This window comes from Drosophila nasuta, chromosome X (genome assembly GCF_023558535.2).
Source record: "Drosophila nasuta strain 15112-1781.00 chromosome X, ASM2355853v1, whole genome shotgun sequence".
NCBI classification, from domain to species: Eukaryota; Metazoa; Arthropoda; class Insecta; order Diptera; family Drosophilidae; genus Drosophila; species Drosophila nasuta.
In genome coordinates, this window is record NC_083459.1 from 10,380,863 (window position 1) to 10,401,943 (window position 21,081).

Below are 21,081 nucleotides of genomic sequence, written 5' to 3' on the forward strand. Positions count from 1 at the left end.
AAGTATACAGCTCAGAGTTGCTCTAGTTTCCCTTTTGTAATTCCATTTAATTGCTGTATATCCCTTTTTGGTTAATAAATAAATGATTATTTTCCAAAAATTAATTATTTTGCTTTTTTGGAAAAATACCAACATCTGAAACACAACTTGTTTCTGACAAGTTGGGGCTCTGTGATGAACTATTGAACTCTTTACACCAAAGCGAACAGCTGTTCGCTAGTGCAAAAGTAATCGAAATCAGGCAGTTATAAAAACACTATAGGCATTATAAACAACCAAGAATGAGCAATTTATTAAATAATGCATTCAAAAAGTGTTTCTTTATATATTTAAATATTTCCGTTTTAGGCAACTCGTTCTGAAACGTTTATATTTCTGTATAAAAACGTCAATTTGATTGTCTTGGCGATTTTCTTCACTGTTGTCTCTGACCATTTTCTTTAATTTTTTTAGATTTTTTCTATTAGTTATAAAGTAATTTGAAATAATTTCTAGGCGCCAAAATTTATAACAGCTGATCAGCCATCGATTTCACACTTTTTTCGATGAATATACCAAAATACTAATAAAAATACGGTCACCTTTTCAGAATCTTTGTCGCATCGTTGTTGATGCGGTTACACCAGCCATCCCTCTCTTACACACGGCGTTCTCGGGTATTAATCAATTGGGACTTCGGCAGTTGGGCCTTCTCATCAGTTATTCTTTTCGCAAATGCAGCCTGTCTAAACCGGGTTAGCGTCCTCATGTCGGCAGTATTTTTTTTTACGTTTTAATTTGGTTTTGCACTTTTCATTCGTACAATTTATTAAATTTGACGTGAATTGCGTAGCACATCCGTTCGAAATTGACACGCTGCAAGATAGTGACCCAAACAATTTACGTAGGCCTGTAACCACAACTTTCATTGTGCCGGGTGCCAAAAACGTTGCATTGCCAATAAGAAAACACGATTGTTGCAAATTGTTGATATCTTGTAATTTACACTATGAGTCGTCGACGTGCTCACGATACGGAGGATGAGAGTTATGGTGCGTACATCAGCCCAATTTATACCACATATTGAATTATAATTACAACAATAATAAATTGCAGATCATCGACGGAATAAACGTCGTCGCGTCTCAGAAAATCAAGAAATTGAGGATCGTTTGGAGTCGCTGATATTGCGCGTGGGCGAGCGCAGCACATCGTCGGTGGAGTCGAATCTCGAAGGTCTCGTTTCCGTGCTCGAGGCCGATTTGGGCACATTCCGTATGAAGATCCTGCGCATCCTATCCGACTGTGCGGTGCGAATGCCCGAGAAATGCACCGTTTACACCACCTTAGTGGGTCTGCTTAATGCAAAGAATTACAAATTCGGTGGCGAGTTTGTCGATCACATGGTAAAGACGTTCAAGGAGTCGTTGAAGCTGTGTCGCTGGGATGCAGCACGCTATTCCTTGCGCTTCCTTGCCGATCTGGTCAATTGTCATGTGATATCGGCGACCAGTTTGCTGCAGTTGCTCGACACCATGATTGACGTGTCCAATGAGGACACTGTGCCGCAGGTGCGTCGCGATTGGTTCGTCTTTGCCGTCCTTTCCACATTGCCCTGGGTGGGACGTGATCTCTACGAGAAGAAGGAATCGGCCCTGGAGTCGCTTTTGCTGCGCATTGAGGTCTATTTGAATAAACGCTCGAAGAAGCATCACAATGCACTGCGCGTCTGGTCATCGGATGCGCCACATCCTCAGGAGGAATATCTGGACTGCTTGTGGGCGCAAATACGCAAATTGCGTCAGGATAACTGGGCCGAAAAGCACATACCTCGCCCGTACCTGGTCTTTGACTCGATACTGTGCGAGGCACTCCAGCACAATCTGCCGCAGATTACGCCACCGCCACACCACGACGCCTTCGAATATCCCATGCCGTGGGTGGTGTATCGCATGTTCGACTACACCGATTGTCCCGATGGCCCCAATTTGCCGGGTGCGCATTCAATTGAGCGCTTTTTGATTGAGGAGCATTTGCATCACATCATCGAGACGCATCATCACGAGCGTAAGGATTGCGCCGCCCAGCTGCTGAACTTCCCGTTCAAGCACAAGATCCCCTTGGAGTACTGTATTGTGGAGGTGATCTTTGCGGAGCTGTTTCACATGCCCACGCCTCGCTACTTGGACATCTGCTACGGCTCCATACTGATCGAGCTGTGCAAGTTGCAGCCGGGCACGCTGCCCCAGGTGCTCGCCCAGGCGACGGAGATTCTGTTTATGCGCATCGATTCGATGAACACGTCTTGCTTTGATCGCTTTGTCAACTGGTTCAGCTATCATTTGAGTAACTTTAAGTTCACCTGGTCGTGGGATGAATGGGACAGTTGCCTGCTGCTCGACGCCGAGCATCCGCGTCCAAAGTTCATACAGGAGGTGCTGCAGAAGTGTCTGCGGTAAGTGCGAGACATTTCAAACCGTAAAAGTAAATTAAATTGAATTGTTTTGTGCAGACTCTCGTATCATCAGCGCATCACTGAAATGATGCCAACCACATACGCTAAGCTTATTCCGGTCACGCCTGTGCCTAACTACAAGTATGCCAACGAGGACGCAGGTGAGTCTCTCTCTCTCTCTCTCTCTCTCTCTTTCTAAGTGGGGATAGACAATAAGACGTGACAACGTTGTCACTGAGTCAACTGATTGACTTACAAATTTATTCAAGTTTTAGCTTAAATGTGAACAGTATCCAAGTTTTGTCTTTCATGTAAGAGAATTGTTGGATAGCATTCATTATAACCAAGATTAGAAGTGAGTGAAATTGTGGCTTCTTCTACTGCTTCGGCTGCTGCTTCTTTGGGGGTGCCACGGCGCTTAAGATTAAGTTTACACTTTAAAGATTAGATGCTTATTTCTTATTTAGCTCGGCTTCACCTCGTTCTCATCATCATCCACAATGATGGGTATCTCCTCGCCGTTCTCGCCCACCTTGATGCTCACTGATTTGCTTACCGACTTCTGGGTGAGCACCTCGATTACTTCTCGCCCAGGAACCGGCTTCACCGCGTCTAACACAGCTACAGTTGTAGTTGATGTTGTCGCTGGTGGCTCTGTGGTGATAGCAGGCGATTTTGTCGTCGTCGTCGTCGTTATCGTTGCAGTTGTGGTGGGAATGAAGACCACCTTGGACTCGTGGCGCAGACTGCTCTTCGGTTTGCTGTCCGGTCCGTGGGTGGTATTCTCCTTGCGACGCTGCTTCCACTTGGCAAACGATGGCGTCTCGGTCGTCGTTGTAGTGCTTGTCGTCGATCTGCCAGCCGTGATACGAGGCGTGGTGCGATAGCGACTCAAGGCGCGCAGCGGTGTGAAGCTGGTCGAGGTGGACACAAAGCTCGCCTTGCTGGGCGTAGCCGCAAATGTTGGCTTCGCTGTTGTTGTCGAGGTCATCATCGCCTCTGTAGAACTCGTTGTTGTTGTTGTGGTTGCTGGTGTCGTTGCGAGCTTGGCTTGCTTCTGACTACCAGCTGGTCGCTGCTCTCCTCCTTCTACGTGTTCGCTTAGCTGATCCTCGGGCTCCTCTTCGTCGCCCGTTGTTGCTTGTGCGTGATGTGGCTGTGGTTGTTGCTGTTGCTGTGGCGTCTCCAGCTGCAGCACATCCACTGGATTCTGATGCACATAGAGGGGATCCGGTTCCGAGTAGCGGTAAATGGTTTCCTCTAACGGCTCACTGTGCACAAATGACTTGTGATCTTCGCCAGAGTCTGATTCACCACCAGCGCCTGCATAAATGAGCAATGGCGTCGCCAGTTTCGATGACTGGTACTTAGACGCTGGATCGTACACTGACAGCAATGTTGATCATGATCACATGCAATGACAAAAACGCAACAATTTTGATTCCTCTGCTCAATAATACTATTCAATACCAGGGATATTCTCAAAAAGAAATCGTTCATTCCTAGTGGCTCTCAGAGAGAACGAATATTATATTATTCTTCTTTTAGCTAAATTTGATTATTATATACGTATTATACATGCAATTAAATGTCTAAGCTAACTATAAAACAATATAAATTTATATAATTTTTATCATAGTTCCCATAGTAGTAGAAGAATTTCAAGTAAAAGTTGAGGTTTTTTTTATTAGTAGGGGAACTTTAAGTAAAACATGAGGATTACTTTTATTATCTTTATGCTAAGAAGTTTTGGACAATAATCATTGTGTCTAGAGGGAATTAATATGAAAGAATTGTATTATCAAACTTATAATGTTTTAGACCCGCATTAGGTAAAGGAATGGAAATGTATTTAGTATATATTTCTTAAACTATCGTGCATAACCTTTTTAGGGGGCTAGGGAGTTAAAGAGCTCTCACCTGAGTAAACGTGTGGAGACCGCAGCGCATGCTGGTCCTGGCTATGGTGCAAATCCTCGTCCGTCTCCAGGGATTCGGTCGAGCCTGAGGCATGATTCGTCGGGAACTGAACCTCTCGATGACCTTCGTCGCTATGCTCATGTTGATGGTAATGGGAATGGGAATGTGAGTGGGGAAGGGGGAGCGCTGAAGTAGGCGGAGCCGGCGTGCTCAGTGAGGGTCGGTATCCGAGCTCCGGCTGAGCGTTGCCATGGCCTGTGGCCATGTAGAAATGATGATGAAAGTGATGGGTTACTGGGGGAGCAGCAGCTGGCACGCCGCCAGCATCGCCAGCAGTGCCGCTTAGTTCATTGGGTAGAGGGAAGCGCTCCAGGGGAGTCGTCAGCTCCGGATGTGCAGCGAATTTAATCGGATAGCTCGGACGGAACGTGGTGGCGGGAATGTAATTGGGACGCAGGCCCAAATTGAAGAGGCCCGGGAACAGCTCGATCTTTGGCGAACTCTTCGGTGGCTCCGGTCCAGCCTTTAAATACTCACCGATATTCAGAGCGGATGCAGGCGGTGGCGGCGGAGGAGTCTGGAAGATGCCTCGGACGAAGGTTGCCTGCGGCTGGCGATCCTGACGACGTTGGGCAAACGTCTGATCGCGCTTCTCCTCATAGGCAATGCGACCAAAGCTCTGCGGGTAGTCGGACTCCTTCTGGATGTAGCTCTGCGGTGGCCAGCCAAGACTGGCGGCCACTGGCGACACACTGTACTTCATCTCGTAGTGATACCGAGGATTGGGCGATTGCTCGCCATCCCGATGCCGAATACGCTGCACTCGCCACACGGCTCGCGTCTGCACCACTGACGGATCCGCTCGCTGCACTGCATCCCTGGCATCGGTGGCGCCCTCAACGAAGCGATAGCTGCCATTGCTAGACAATTGCTCCAGACGGCCGCTGGCCAGCGTGACGATGTCACCAAAGCGCAAGGATGGCGCCTGTGCCTGGCCAGCAGCGGTAGCTGGCACATACGGCGTCTGCAGAAAGTCATGATAGTCATGCAGCTGGCTGCCGCAGTGGCGTTTCAGTCGTAGATCAGGCTACGTGTGATGGGTGTTGCACCTACCTGAGATTGCCAGAGGCGGCACCGAGCGCGGCGTCGGTGAAGAGCGTCACGTAGGTGACATGTTTGAGCGTGTGCTCCCAGGATCTGTCTGCGGCTGGCTGCTGTTGCTGCTCCTCGTAGAAAAGACGCTTGCCGTTGAGTTGAAGCGCCTGTTTGGGCGTCAGCACCACATCCCGGCCAGTGCCAACAATCGCTGACACCTTCTGCGCCTGCCACAACCGCAAACAACAAGAATAACAATCAGCAAACGCCAGCGAGAAAATGTTAGTGAAAGTGCGACATCCTACTTCAACGAATACTTACATAAAGTGCAATTGGAGGTGGATTAAAATATGTAATTAGTTTACTACTAGGTTTACCATTGCTAACTCACGGACAACTGTTCAAACGGTTAGAGTTGTATGGTTGAAATTTGCATGTAATAAGCAAAAAACCATAGTTTGGCTTTCCACCAGTGCTTAACGAAGACACGAACCAGATGAAATTTTATAAAGTGCAATTTGAGGTGGTTACAAATATGTAATTCGTTTATTACTAAGTTAGAACCTCGTTTACAATTGCTAACTCATTGACAACAGTTCAAACTGTAAGAGTTGTAAGGTTGCAATTTATATATAATAAGCAAAAAACCATAGTTTGGCTTTCCACCAGTGCTTAACAGAGACACGAACCAGATAAAATTTTATAAAGTGCAATTTGAGGTAGTTACAAATATGTAATTCGTTTATTACTAAATTAGAACCTCGCTTACAATTTCTAACTCATCGATAACAGTTCAAACTGTAAGAGTTGTAAGGTTGCAATTGGTATATAATAAGCCATAAGCTGCAACTTGGTTTTCCACCAGTAGTTAATGAAGACACGAACCAGATGCACTTGAATTCGCTCTCTCTAACCTCTAGATACAGGTGGAAATGGACAGACCGACAGTGAAACCGAGCTATGACATTATGGCAGTTGACTAGCTATTCCTTGCTTGTTTTTTTTTTTGCGCATTTTGTTGTCACTTTGTCACAAACTTATTATACCCTTGAACTCGTTAGATGCAGAGTATTTCACACAGTAGGTGGAGGAGCAGTTGCTGCACTTACTGCGAGTGCCAGCAGAACGCTGACTATGCTGGGCCAACACAAGTTTCTCATTTTCACATAAACAAAAAAGAACGTCGATGTTGATGAACGTTGGCCAAATCTTTGCGGATTTGCGCGACGTTCGTGCTGCGCGCGCGCGTAAACTCGACTGAAACGCGTCCACGACGTGCGCGACGCTAATAACAAGCCCCAGACAGACGGCAGTCGAGGGCGCAGCGACACCCACCCAAGCAGACAGACGGACGGACGGAGGACGGAGTCGGCCCAACAGGTAGCTCTCGACAAGCTAGTGCAGAAGCTGCCACTGCCGTTTGGTTGGTAGCTGCTTTCATTGGAGCAGCCAAGCGACGCATCGCCAGCGGTGCGCCGTCGATTTCGCAAGCGGCGGCCGCATTTTGTGGCAGCTGCGGGGCAGACGGCAAACCGGGGGGCGCCAACTGACAGCAAACGCGCATTTATGCAACACTTGCGGATGTTTAGAGCTTCTCCCCCCGCGAGTCAAACTTCTTCAATCTACTACTGGCAACGAGTGCTAGTTATATCCACTATGCAAAAGGGTAAATTGTAGAGTATTACAACCAAAATGCCAAACAGAAAGTGCAGAATAGATCAAGTTTGTTTTCGGATTGCAAACGCGGAGATGCTTTGCTCTTAAGGTATTCAACAGTTGAGCACACTCGACTCGTAACTGTTTTACTTGTTTTCGTTTTTTCGGTTGGCAACTTTTGGCGCAGCTCCACATGAGATTCCCTACACTAGATATGCGGTTCGCTTCGCTGAAGTTCAATAGTGGCTCCTCCACCTCCACCTCCACTAAGACCCTCCAACCTCACCTCAGCTGCCTCTCTACTATGTCTACCATGCCCTGCCCTTGTTCGATTGCCCATCTGATTGTTGTCGTTCTTGCATTGCAAGTGGCGTTTCACCTTGCTCATGTTCTGTTTTTTTTGTTGTTGTTTGCTACTTTGGGGGTAAAGATCATGCCAGCGATTAAGAGGCAGGTCATGTCATTGAGCGTGAACTGTTTAGCAGATGCCGCTTTGTAGATGGGAGATGCAGTTCGAAAAACCTTGTAGAAAGTGTCAGGGGAAGAGTAAAAGATTGTGGGTATGTTATTTTCTTTTGGGGACATAATTCAGTTAGGCCCACTGTTAATTTCTTTTTCGAAAAGTTGCTGAAAAGTACTTTTGAAATTCTTTCCCCTAAAACTCCATTACTTAACTTATTTTCATCGTTCTGATTTAATTTATTTTTAATGTTAAATTGGCCTTAACTCTTATTTTCCACACTTACTTTCATTACTCTTATTTTCTTCACAAATACACTTCTATGAAAAAATAGTTTCTAAAAGAAATTACACCTTACTAAATAAGATTTAATAATATACCTATGATCTACTTTGCATGAAACATAATATACGATTAGAGGATAAAATTGGTTGAAATCAATATAGAATAGTTAACTTTATTCAGCCTAATTTGCCGAATGTAAATGTGCGTGCTATGTTAAAAGCTAAACTTTTAACTTATTTGAGTTCATTTATTCACTTAAGCAATCAGATAAAACTGTGCCAATTCTCCTTAAAAGTGCCACATATACGAAAGGTTTGTCCATGTCACGCGCTCACCTCTGATAGAGTTGAGAAGGCGGCTGCTGGACAATGTGCTACACGCCTCATGGAGCAGTGCCCTGATCTTTAGACTATGCACAAAAGTATTTCTCCGCCCTGCCTTGGACATGCTCAATTTGCTTTGCTACGATTCAAAGATGCGTGACAAAGCAAATGCTAATAAATGGTTAATACCCTGTAAGGGATATTGAAGAGTATGAGTGAGAGTGAGATACAGAGAGATATATATGTATGTCATAGTTCACAGGGTATGCGCTCGTCGAGTCGCATCGTGTCAAGTCGAGTGAAGCGACAAATTGTTGTCATTCAATTAGCTAACGTGACACGAGTCATTGAGCTGTCTGTCTGATTCCCATAGCGGCGCTTGAAGTGTGTGAACTTTACCCGCTGCTGATCTTGACACGCTGTGCACAATGTGGTCTTTGTCGGCAGAATATGGTTGCATCTTCTACAGTTGCCAAATGGGTTGCGTTGCAGCAGTTCCGCATTCCCTTTGTTCGCAAATGGCCGCTTTAATTTGTCACCTGCGCACATTTCATTGACATAATCGAGGCAAGTGCCAATAAATTGCATGTAATAGCCGCAAAGAGTGGCTCCTCAAAACTGAGGAGCAGACAAGAGATGATGCGGAGCAGTTGGAAGACATCATTAGTAACGCACCAGCTTGCGGTTGCCGCTTGGTTCCACGCGACGGCGCACAAAACGCAATGCAATTGTAGTTGGGAGTTGCGGTTGTTGTTGTCGTTGTCGTTGTTGTAGTTGGCAATTGGCACAAGCGAAAGTGTCAAACAAGTCGCGCAATTCCCGTCCAGCTTAGTGTAGCTCCCCCTTCGCTAATCCGCTTCTCTTCTGCAGTTACATTCAACCCAACTTAATTTACCATTTCGCTTCGTCTCTTGTCTCTCTTGCAGCCAATCTGCCAGGCACTGCGGTGGCACATCAACTGGTGGTCGCCATCCGACAGAAGTGCACACCCGAGGAGGTGGCCAACATACTGAAGGAGATACCCAGCAGCGGCTACAGCGGCGAGGAGATGTCGGATGGCAGCTTCAATGCCCTCAAAATCGATGTATTTGTGCAGACGCTGCTCAATCTGGGCTCGAAATCGTTTTCGCACAGCTTTGCGGCCATTTCTAAATTCCATGTGGTGTTTCGTGCCTTGGCCGAAACGGAGGAGGCACAGATCTATATACTGCACAACATCTACGAGCTGTGGTCTTCGCATCAACAGATGATGGTGGTGCTCATCGATAAGCTGCTGAAGCTGCAAGTGGTTGACTGCTCGGCTGTGGCCACCTGGATATTTTCCAAGGAGATGACTGGTGAATTCACCAAAATGTATCTCTGGGAAATACTGCACTTGACCATCAAGAAGATGAACAAGCATGTCATCAAGCTAAGTGAGTGGAAATCCCCTAATCCATGTGACATTTCATTTATAAAAATAATGCTCTTTCTCTTGTCACAGACACTGAGCTGAGCGATGCCAAGGAGAAACTGTCCAAGGCTGACTCATCGTCCAGCGACACAGATGACGATACGCCGCACAAGCGCAAGAAACCCATCACGCATGCGGATAAACCATCCGAGGAGGTAACTTGTGTGATTATCAAACGTAACAACTATTCCAAATACTTTAATCTTCATCAACAGGTTGTGGAGCGCATGGAGGAGAAACTGGAGGCAGCCAATGTGAATCAGAAGCGTCTGTTTCTCATTGTCTTCCAGCGCTTCATCATGATACTATCCGAGCATCTGCTACGCTCCGACACAGATGGCCGTGATCCGGACACCGATTGGTATCGCTGGACAATTGGTCGCCTTCAACAGGTTTTCCTCATGGTAAGCTAAGCTGTTGAATAAGTTCTATCTATTCGCATGCTAATTGTTCTCGTTCTCTCGCCAGCATCACGAGCAGGTGCAAAAGTACAGCAGCACACTGGAAACGCTGCTCTTCACCTCCGATCTGGACACACATATTCTCGAGGTGTTCCAGCAGTTTGTCGCCCTGCGCGCTTAATTCCCTGGGTGCAGGTCGAACATGGAGCAGATGGTGCAGATGAAGAGCAACAACAGTTGGAGAGTCACTTGGCAGTCTGCGCTTTAGCTCAGTTTTAAGATTTTAGTTTGTCCAATATTGCATACGTTATACAACATGCCACAATTCACACACACAGAAACACAAGTACACAACAAAAATACACACACAAACAGCAGAACAACATCAAATGACAAATTTTATAATTTCATTTGTTAAACCAACAAAGGGTTAGAATTAAAAAAATAATGCAAAAATGCGAGTCAATCAGTCAGTGTTTAATATTGTATTCAAGACTGTATAAAATACAGACAGAAGGGGTATTCATCAGTCGAGTGCAAATAGTGTTCTTCATATGCTTGCTATTTGGGAGCGTGCTGCAGTTTGAAAAAATCCCGTTAGAATTTGACTGTGGTCAATTATGCTTAGGTTCCACAGGTCATATGTGGAACGAATTTTACTATAGCATACTTCCAGGCCGAGACTAATTTCGGCATGAAATGTAACTCTTACATAAGTGCTGCATACTTACAGGCTGTGGCTGCTTCTGAAGTAACGACATTTCAACGAGTTTTGCTTGATATTTTATTCGCTCTCAGATCTCGGTAAATATATGCATGTATATATGTTTATTTTTTTTTTGTTTTTTTTTTCTGTTTTTTTTTTGCTTATGAAAAATATATTCGCCATGTTGTATTATTGATTTTTGGCACAGTGATTCTGTGGACAGAACGCGGTGCACAGAATTTGGGGGGCGCGGTGGAATACATAAAATACTATAGTAAATTGCTAAAGTGATATTGTAGATTTGTATTCGTTTCCAGGTAGGGTCACTTGAATAGTTCCAGGTCGTCTCTTGCTATCTACGACGTGCGCGGCTGGCTGGGCACATATTTTTCCGATGGCTGATATTGCCACTGTGCGCAGATGGCCTCCTGCTCCGTTTGATTGTAGCCCGCTCTGCCGGAGAGATTGTGATAGAGAGAAAGGGGGAGAAGGTAAGCCTAGTTGATAGACGGCGACCTCGAGTGACAGTTGACTTAATTTATTGAACAAAAAAAAAACCAAAACAAAGTCTTATGATAAAAACATGCACATGCTTTGGGAACATATCTAATGACTAAAGATGACTAAGTGAGGCGTGAATATGTGCTTGTGCTTGGCTTTGTGTTCTACATAACTACTAATACTAAATGGGACACAGTCTTTCCTTAACACTCTCGTCTCAGCTCCAACCATAGTCGTAGTCGTAGCTGTACCGTGGCCCGGGTCGCTGGTAATAATACCCTCCCCTTGAGCTAGGAGCAGGACCAGGACCAGGCTGACCTGGCGGCAGTTCTCGGCTGACAGGCGCATGCAGACTGTCCCAGATCAGGCGTGGCCGGTGGACTACCTCGCGCAGAATGTTGACTGCCGCCAGACCGACGCTGGCCAGTTTGACGCCAAAGCGACGTGCGTTGTGCTTGAGCGAGGGAGCGACGACGGGCTCGGGAAGCAGCGAACGACCTTGGGGGTGCGAGAGGATCTTGGAAATGAGATTATCGGCATGCGGTGGCACATAGAGATCGGCCTGCCGATATTCGGCTGGGCAATGGTTGGTCGCATAAAAGTAATCCTCGAACCTCTGGTGGGCCGAGCATGGACTGCGCTCCTGGAAGCACGTCACCTGCACCACATTGTAAAAGATCGCGCCCAGCGTATTGGCTGTCTCCGTGTTGGCCGCCTGCAAGCAGCGTCGGAAGCGTGCATCACAATCGCAATGGGATCGTGTGAAGGTGCCGCGATTACAGAGGCCACGTCGACAGTCGCCCACGTTGAGCACGTCGGGACACATGTCGTGCTCGCGACAACAGCGATCCTCGCGCACATGCTGACCCAGATCATCATAATTGACCGCCGAGGTGCCGGGACCGCACCACTTGGTGCCCGGATAAATGAAGCCCAGTCCGCCACGGAATTCATGACCATAGGATCCTTGCCGACGACAAACCTCCTCAAGTTCGACGACGGACTCGCGCGGTACCTGGCGTATGCGTCGAGGATCGGATTGCAGCAGCATGCGTTGAATGTCGCCGCTAGAGAATAGAGAAACGATAAATTATTAGCGAGGATTGATTCAGTTTTGTTGCTCAGTTGAACTCACCGATCCGTGTGCATTTTGCAGAAGGGATGACGCGACGACAGCTCCACCATCATGGTCATAGTCATATCGGAGATGAGTACCGCGGAGCCAATGCTCGACGGAAGCGTCTGACTGAGCAGCAGCGCCAGCAGTAGCGTCTTTAGCGCCAGAGCCATCGTGGAACGAGGGCGAGAGCACGAAAGAGGTCTTCACTGCTGGAGAGAAAGAGAGAGAGAGTGTGTGTGTAAGAATTGATACTCATCATTGAGCTTGAAGATGCGAGATGCTGTTGAAGGACTGACGAACCAAATGTGGGCCATCATTAGCACAGCGTCACAGCGCACAGTTAATTAGCAGCTGAATAGCGCCGTCGTCGCCATAGCTCACCCGCATCTTTGAATTTAGCATTTCTATGGCGCACAGTTGACCTCTGCTATGGCATCATGATGACACACTGGGCCGCAGGTCGGCGAAAAGTGCGTGAAATGTAATACGCAGCTGAGATGCAAAAACACAAAGCGAGGCGAGAAACTTGCGCCACTGTAAGCGATGAGCGGCGCCAAAACGCCAAATGTGGCGATCAAAACAAAGTCAATGAAAAGAAATAACAAAACAGTTTGCAAAAAAAAGGCAAAGGCGTTGATAGCAACAACAAAAGCAGCATCAACAACAGCAACTACAACAATGAATGCAAAACGGAAACTAATTACGATAGCTTTAACCCTAGACCGGTGATTTTATTTCTACAAGTTTATGGAAGGTTTCCATTGAGAAAGAGTATGTACGAATGTATTTACATTCAGAAATGTTCAACATATTGATAGACTGATCACATACGCATACGTATTTCAATCAATATCTATGTATTGGTCATTGCCTCTCTAGGGTTAAAACGAGGGGAAGTGAGGAAGCAGGGAGCGCAGTCTGATGGATGCGCAGCAACGCGCAGAAGTGTGTGCCATAATTAAGTATTTGTCTGTTACCAATTCTTTATGGCCAACTGCTCGATTACCCAATTCAGCGAGTAAATTAGCAAAAGGTGAAGGTTTGAGCGCACCTCATGCTACGCCCCCATCCACGCCCCTTGCATTAATTAGGAAAACAACGCGGGTGGCAAATGGCCACAGCCCAAAAATGTCAACAGCAACTGTGCTGTGTTTGATCATCGAACACAACAGTTATGCTCAGCAATACTCTGCCGCGCAGAGCAGCAAGCAACAATTCAACAGGTTGTTTGCTACCTTTGTTGCTCTTCTTCTTTGCCCCATAAAATTCTACGCTTTCGCCTATATCACGGATGCTGTAAGAGAAGGCGAGACAACGCGCTTGCGCAACTAGCGCAATCATGGTGTAATAATATAAGGTGGCAACATTTCAATATAACTGCGTGTATGTGTGTGTGTGTGTGGGGCAACGAGATGGCAAGGCTGGCTGGTCATTTGTTTCACAATTGGAAATTGATAAACAAAACAAACAAACGAATTTTGCACACCACGAATTCTTTCAAGGGCAAGTAGTAACTGCATGACTGTGCAATATTTGCAAGTGTGTTGTAAAAGCGAAAGAATTAATGCAACAATAATATTTTATTACTTTGCGATTTCACATTGTTAATTAAGTATTAACATATGTACGTACATAAAATCGCTTGCTGCATTTCCATTTGGAGTAGTTAAATAATTGGCAGCACTTTCAACATTGGGTTCAGTGCTGCCAATCAAGTGAAAAACGTTTTATTTGAATATCTATTTAGCAGTTGGATGAAACCGTGTGCTCAATTACAACTTAATAAGCAGTTTGGCCAACAAGAACATGGCTAACTGAATGCGAGTTTCGCAAAGAATGGCAACAACATTGTTGGCCTTGACAGAAACATAATTGTAATTGAAATTTAGCGGTTAACTGGCAAAATTTAGAGTATTTTGGGTGCGAACAAGTTTGGCATCCACTTGAAAAGTTATTTTCTGTTATGTTTTTTTCAGTTATTTTTAGTTATGACAGCGACTTTGGCATTTTTGTTGCTTTGATGTTGTTGGTTTATTGAATGGGCACAAATCAATTTTTTATTTTTCATTTTTTCAGTTGTTTTTTCTTTGAATTTTTTTTGTTTTGGTCTTCTCAGGTAAACATCAGAAATGCCATTGAAGTGCAAGTTTTGGAATCACTTCATAAACAAACAGTTCTCTCACTCAGTTTCAGTGTCACTTGGAGTTTCTTTTCATTATTGTTGTTGTTTTTGTTGTTGTTGGGAGGGACGTGGAATTCCAAGACGTAAACTTGGTACATTTAACGTCGCAAGTGTCGCAAATGAAAATAATTAATGATGGCATTTTGAGAGCTGCTTATTATAAGTATTATAAATATATTATTTACGAGCATGTTCATGCTCTCATTGCATTGTGTTATACAAGCCGCAACATGACATAGAGGGCAGGTCGAACCGTATAGATACAATCGCCGATCGTCGATCGCGGATTGTTAAACAAGTGTCGGGTCGTTGTCGGTTGTCGGTTGTCGGATATTGTGGGGGCGATCAATCCAACCAACTATAGATTGACAGACAGGGAGACAATGCAGCGATCAATCTTAATTCGCAAGTTGTCAGTGGCAATTTCCGAATTGATCGAGATCGTGATCTGCAGCTATATCTAAACATATGTATTTATACGCATATAGTTGAATGTTATTTTCTACGGATCTGACCGTTGAACTGTCTGACGATCTCCATTTGCGTCTCCGTCTCCGTCTCCATCTCCATCTCTGTCTGCAACTGCGTCTCGCAGAGCGTTCGCATAATTTTCAATGTCAATGCTTTTTAATTTGATGGCATAAATAGGCATCAAGCCGGCGGTTTGGCTCGATCTTGTCTAGCCATAGACATGGCTTTGTCTTCTCATTGTTTGCAGAAAGAAAACAAAAACCAAAACGAAAACGAAAACCGAAACGAAAATGAAAACAAAATCAAATAACATTTTGAATCGATTTTTGGATAGCATACGATTGTGACTGCGACTGCGACTGTGATTGTGATTGTGATTGTATTATTAGGCATTTGGCTTTGATTTTGGCTCCGGAGTACGTCAAGTACAATGACCGCGGCGCCAAAGTGTCAAGAGATCTACATACATAATGTTGTATACATAATAAATACGAGTTGTACTCTTTTTCAATCCATACCAGTGGATACTGTTCAGTTAAACGTCGACTCAACGAGTCAGTCAGTCACTTTAATCGCTTTGGGCTGGGGTCAGGCTATAGGCCATGCCCCAATCTGTTTAATCCGCGTGTAACTCGCATTTATGGCCCACAAAGCTGTAAGCTACTGTTAGCCCTCAATAAACTTGTTCGGCTTGCAATTAAATGCTACAAGAGCAGCCAAAAACAAAGACAGAGACATAGAGGGAGAGAGAGAGAGATGGCGAGGGGTCGTTTGAGGTCGCGGGGCATTGGAATAGGCGTGTCGTTTGGATCATCAATCAAAGCAAACGCAGCTACTGTTGCTCCTTAACCAAACCAAGCCAATCTAAAAACATACAAGATAAACAAAACCAATCACGAAGTGCCGAAGAGCAAATACTCTCTCTTCATTTTCAATGACTTTACTAACAAGTTCCATCAAAATTTAACAAACTGAATCTGTTTGTGGTTGAATGGGTCTCGCTGGCCACACTTCTGCAAATTATGAAAATAACCTCTGCAAGGGTATAACAACAACTAAGAAAACTATAATCATATATGCTTGACTTTGAGATACCACACATTCATTTTTCTAGGAATACAGCGATTCACACTATTGTTCTGATTATGTGCACTAAAGATGTGCGAATTTTTTATTTGCCGGAAGTGTCGCGAAATTACAAAGAAGACGGTAATACCTAAAGAAGTGTTATTACTAAATTAAGTGTCACTCGCTCTTATAGTCTTTGAGATCTAGTTGTGCAGACAGACGGACAGACAGACGGACGGGCAGTTGAAGGAGCTTTATCATGTCGGTTATGGATACTTTTTACTAAATTATAATACCCTGAAGTTGTATGAGTAGCGGGTACAAAAACTCGATAGCTGACCTCCTCCCTCCCCTCTTCTACTGTCCCCCTAACTTGACTGTCCGTCCGTCTGTTTGTCCGTCTGTCTGTCCCTAGCTCTGCATCTGCCTTACCCTTCACTTGCCTTCAGCCGTGCGAAGCGCATTGTAACAGGTTTTTATTTTATTTATTATTAAAGCTGTTGTTGTTGCTGCTGCTGCTGCTGTTTTTGATACATTGTTATTGTTATTGCTGCTCCCCTTGCATTGTGAGTGTCTCGAGATTCTGAGCCACACATCATACCACATTAAAAACAAACAAGACACAAAACTGGAAAACATCATAAAAATTATAAATTAAAAGCAGCAAGAAGCTAGCCGCCAAGCCCGCCTCCCTGTCCCCATCCATCTACCATCTACCATCTACCACCACCACTGGCAAGCAGCAATGACAACTTGAAGAGCAGGCCGACATCCAATTTGTAGCCAGTTACCAAGTTGTTACCTTTCGGACGTGTAATTGCGCCGACAAACCGACTGCTTGTCTCACAAAGCGATCTTAATCGCCTTCTCAAAGGCCACACAAAGGCCCTACGTGCTCTGCTCTAACTTTAACTGCAACTCCAGCTTCAACTTCAAGTCCAAGTCCAAGTCCAGCTTCATAGTCGGTTAAGTCCTTGTCCGCAAAAGACAAACGTAAAACCAGAAATCGAAGCCAGCACAAAATGGGGTCAAGTTGAAGAGCAGCTGTATTCAAAGAGAGGGGAGAGCGGGAGAGTGGAAAGCTGAAGAGTTGGAGACTTGGAGAGTCGGGAAGTGGAACAGAGCCTCGGCTTTGTAATGGACAATGGCATTGACTGTGGCGGTCACTGAACGTGTCGCATTGCGAAGGTCAAATGAGATCTTAACTAAAAACCTTAAGACAAAACCCAAGCACAGTGCAACTCACTGCACTTTGCCTCACTCTTGATTGTGGGTGCTTTCAACTGTTTTAAAGGTCAATTTCAGATCTTCAATTGATAGAAACTACACTTAGCTGAGGTAAGGCAATCGAAGATAGCCTTAGAATATGTTTATCACAAAAATGATATTCCAAAATTGATCAGAGATTATTTTGTCGTTTCGACATTTCGATTTCATTGCTGCGCTAATTGTCAGCATTGTCATTCGGAAGTGAGGATACAAAGAGGCCTTATGTCAACTCGAAGTCTTCGGTGATTGTTCAACTCGCAGAACTTGCAAGTTGGTAACGGGCGTGTCGCGGCCTTCTCCTTAGCTGTGCTAATCACTGAGTAAATTTCACAACTTGCCGAGAAGTCATGCAGATTTAACAAACGCCAATTCCCAGTGTATATCTGTCCGTCTGCCCGCCCGTCTTCGTGTCAGGTGTGAACACATGCGAATTGTGCGAGAATCACTCAAAAGCCAGGTCAAACTTGAGACTCGAGGCCAAGCTTATCGTTCATTCAAATATTTAATATTTGATTTGTCTAACTCACGATGACAAGAGTTCTACCTGTCTATCTTTTGGTTAGAGCCATTGCGCTCATACTCAAGGGAGCGGTCTAACTTGTAAGTAGTTGTTATTAAAATGTTTTTTTTTGTTTTCAGCAAACTTTGTCCATTTTATTATTGCAATTCTTGTAAAATCATCTTAGCAACTGTTTTCGGTTCAAGGATTTGCAATATTACCTATGACATTTAATTTTCATTTAATCTTAATATGCAAAAACAACAAAATTAAATCGGTTGACGAATGTATGTATTATAGATCTATGATTTTCAAATTTGTTCTTCGAAGTTTTCATAATAACTTCAATGCATTTTCTAAAAACAAGAATAAACTATTTGTATTGATAAGTAATTTTTTTCGTTTTTTCTTTCCTAATTTATTATTTTCTTATCTTAACTGTCTTTTGTAAGAGAATGGGAGTATTAAGCTCTGTTTATGATTGCTTTCATGGGTTACACTTTTTGTATGCAAGCAGAGGCAGCTTATTCTGACATTTTATGGGCTACACTTTTTTCTATGCAAAGTTATGCATAGATTTTTTGCTTACTATCTCGCTTTATCATTAAGTGCAATTTATTGTGGTCAGTTCAATTGCACAATGAGAATTGCTTTTGTTTAATTGCTTGTTATTTGTGTTTGTATAGAATCGACTCGCAGTTGCTCAATTGCCAGTTGAACCGTTTTTTGTTTCCTTTATACTTTCACTTTCGTTGCGAGCGAGGACGAAATATTTCTATTCTACTTTCCACATACATCGCAATTGGCCCCACACACACACACACACACACACGCCGACACTCAAGCACAGTAACCGTCGCATTCACACCCGCCTGCCGCTCAAGGCTGTCGCCAACAACAGCAACAACACCTCTTGACATTTGGTTCGACACCGACTCGTGCTCTCTCTGTTGCTCTCGCGCTACTTTCACTAGCACATACGCCTGCTGTTTCATTCTGTCGCATTAAGCTTGTTGTTGTGGCCTTCAGTCCTCGTGCGTAATGACCTTCAAAAGGCAGTCAGAGGCAACAGCGAAACAGCAGCAGCCGCAGTCGCAGCAGCAGCAGCTGTGGCAGGCCGCGGCAAGGACACGAAAGCCACGAAACCACGTGCCAGGTTCACAACGTCGCACACAGAAACAAAAAATGCAGAAAATAATAATGAAACACTCCTGGGAAGACACACACACACACACACACACGTTCGCACACATTTTGTATATTCCGGCATTAACGGTTTCACGTTTGTAGGTTAATTAACCGTTGCCCGGTTGCGTTTACCTGCGATTAGTTAAACGTTATCCCCTCTGGATTTGAGTGTTGTTGTTAACGCGAGTGATTCTAGCGGCACGTAGCAGAACTACGTAAGAGCAGGATATGTGATTTAAATGTGATGCGTTTCCTCTGCAGCTGTTGCCGACGATGCTCACAACAAAACATTTCCGCAACGCGTTTGCGGCGCGACTGAACTTGATTCTGGCGCGCTAAGCGCTGTTAAACTTGGACTTGGCCAAATTGAAAAGCAACCGTCGATAGCAGCAACGGCTACAACAACGCGCGCACACACACAAACACATCCGATATGCAGAAGCAGACGCGGCTAGAAGCTTGTCTGCGCAGGGGGGCACAAGCGGGGGCGGCTGTCTAGCTGACTGCGTGCTTGTTTCTGTGTATATGCGCGTGTGTGCGTGTGTGCGTGTGTACGTCGGGTCCATCGGAAGCTGCAGCTTGCCTACCTACAAAGCCGAAAATGCCAAGCGCTGTTAATTGCATTTACACAACTAAAAGCTTTACGAGAGCTTTTCAACATTTTTGCATAAGTTTCGCAAAAACACTAAGAGTCGGCTCAGCAAAGCTAGCAACCATACTGTGGATGCCAAGTGTGTATGGTTCGTGTCTTCGCGTTGATTACAGTTACAAAACAACTTACATATGAAACTACATGCAAAATGAAACCAATCGGATACATTAAAAATTACTCGGAACACTAACACATGAAAAGTCAATATGTCGACAATTTCTCGTTTTTACTTACTATTCCTATAAAAATTGGATCATTATAAAAGCTAATAATAATCATATACTCAAATACATTAAAACGGTAAGTAAAATATAAAAATGGTTTGAACTATAAAGAAAGTACAGACAAATAAAGCAACAAATGTAAGAATGTCGTTTGTTGGAGAGCGTAAGTATTAAGAAGGATAAAGAATATCCCTAAAATGGTAAAAGTATTTATTTTCTAATTTGACTGTTTGTAGCAGAAGCATAGTATTTCAGCTTTACTTTCTGTAATCATCCATTGGAAGGACGATCGTAATGTCCTTTGACACAAGGGTAGCTCAGATCAATACAAATCGATTGATGTAACAAAAAGGACGAATGTCGTGCAGACAGCGAAGTTACAAGGTCTTTTTTTGAGATTATAGAAAAGAGCATGTACATATCTGGGCTCGCATCCTGTCCAATCCTTGCGAGTTCTGTGTCAATCAAAGAACTTTGATGATGACTATCTTGTCGATGAACTTTGAAATCGTCCTGTAATTTGTGCTGTTCGCATTTTTCCTGAGAATTAAAAATTAAAAGTATCGAATCCTTAGACGATCCCATATTTGTTGATGCCCTTCCATAGAATTAGTCCTTTCGATCTTACCAATATGTGTCCTTTGAAAATGCGGCAGGATATGGCCGAAATATAGCTACTTTTCGGAAATGAACTCTCGTTGCACCCTCAAAGTATGCTATAAAAATGACATTTTTGTAGCTCCAATTTCAAATTTGAAATTTCAAAGCATTCGAAAAAAGCATTTCCGTTAAATTTAAAAAATAAGCAGCGAATAATATGACATTTTCAATTCAACCACTTGCTGCTGATTTATGTTCGCCTGGTATTATAAATAATGAATTGTCTCTTTGTAAGCATTCGCAGCTTCAAGTAGACAGCAACAACAACAACAATATCTACAACAACACGAATAATTACAGCAACAACTTATGATGATGTTATTGTTGTTGTTGTCCAGTCGATGTCACTACGAACTGCAGAAAAGTCCCAGCTCACACGGTGAAATACCAGGCGATCATAAATCAGCAGCAGGTAGAAATACAGCAAGTCACTTGGTTAAATAGTGGCGCCATCTATCGTAATGACTATGTAAATTTGGTGCATCCCCAAAGTATGCTACAAAAAAGTAGAGAT

At 44.2% G+C, this 21,081-nt stretch overlaps 3 protein-coding genes across 4 annotated transcripts; 1 reads left to right on the top strand and 2 right to left on the bottom strand.

Moving 5' to 3' along the window:
* The first annotated feature begins 474 nt into the window (after positions 1-474).
* Positions 475-10,483, top strand: LOC132795703 (nuclear cap-binding protein subunit 1). The gene is made up of 7 exons (XM_060806568.1): positions 475-1,031; positions 1,096-2,434; positions 2,492-2,595; positions 9,100-9,588; positions 9,657-9,781; positions 9,842-10,030; positions 10,095-10,483. The coding sequence occupies exons 1-7, from the start codon at positions 989-991 to the stop codon at positions 10,206-10,208; spliced, it is 2,403 nt and encodes an 800-aa protein (XP_060662551.1). The 5' UTR covers positions 475-988; the 3' UTR covers positions 10,209-10,483.
* On the bottom strand, positions 2,681-6,700 carry LOC132795704 (uncharacterized). Its single transcript, XM_060806569.1, has 4 exons — positions 6,559-6,700; positions 5,468-5,676; positions 4,355-5,409; positions 2,681-3,820 (listed from the first exon to the last, which is right to left on the bottom strand). Exons 1-4 carry the CDS (start codon positions 6,607-6,609, stop codon positions 2,898-2,900), a joined length of 2,238 nt encoding a protein of 745 aa, XP_060662552.1. The 5' UTR covers positions 6,610-6,700; the 3' UTR covers positions 2,681-2,897.
* A 371-nt stretch (positions 10,484-10,854) lies between the features above and the next one.
* Positions 10,855-19,362, bottom strand: LOC132796668 (acidic phospholipase A2 PA4). Of its 2 annotated transcripts, none has more exons than XM_060807918.1 (4): positions 19,164-19,362; positions 12,370-12,560; positions 11,849-12,301; positions 10,855-11,186 (listed from the first exon to the last, which is right to left on the bottom strand). In XM_060807918.1, exons 2-4 carry the CDS (start codon positions 12,522-12,524, stop codon positions 11,090-11,092), a joined length of 705 nt encoding a protein of 234 aa, XP_060663901.1. In that variant the 5' UTR covers positions 12,525-12,560; positions 19,164-19,362; the 3' UTR covers positions 10,855-11,089. The 2 variants fall into 2 exon arrangements, with proteins under 2 accessions (XP_060663901.1, XP_060663900.1); XM_060807917.1 differs by having other exon boundaries at positions 12,370-12,563.
* Between the last annotated feature and the right edge of the window lie 1,719 nt (positions 19,363-21,081).

Bases quoted from the DNA above. Each gene is read 5' to 3' on its own strand.
- LOC132795703 (XM_060806568.1), top strand. From the start codon at position 989: ATGAGTCGTCGACGTGCTCACGATACGGAGGATGAGAGTTATG. The intron at 9,782-9,841 runs GTAACTTGTGTG...CTTCATCAACAG, and splicing joins CGGATAAACCATCCGAGGAG to GTTGTGGAGCGCATGGAGGA. The intron at 10,031-10,094 runs GTAAGCTAAGCT...TTCTCTCGCCAG, and splicing joins TTCAACAGGTTTTCCTCATG to CATCACGAGCAGGTGCAAAA.
- LOC132795704 (XM_060806569.1), bottom strand. From the start codon at position 6,609: ATGAGAAACTTGTGTTGGCCCAGCATAGTCAGCGTTCTGCTGGCACTC. The intron at 5,677-6,558 runs GTAAGTGCAGCA...CGGTTGTGGCAG, and splicing joins GCGTTCTGCTGGCACTCGCA to GCGCAGAAGGTGTCAGCGAT. The intron at 5,410-5,467 runs GTAGGTGCAACA...CCACTGCGGCAG, and splicing joins GCCGCCTCTGGCAATCTCAG to CCAGCTGCATGACTATCATG.
- LOC132796668 (XM_060807918.1), bottom strand. From the start codon at position 12,524: ATGGCTCTGGCGCTAAAGACGCTACTGCTGGCGCTGCTGCTCAGTCAG. The intron at 12,302-12,369 runs GTGAGTTCAACT...TCTATTCTCTAG, and splicing joins TGCAAAATGCACACGGATCG to CGGCGACATTCAACGCATGC. The intron at 11,187-11,848 runs GTTCGAGGATTA...TCTCTCCGGCAG, and splicing joins CCATGCTCGGCCCACCAGAG to AGCGGGCTACAATCAAACGG.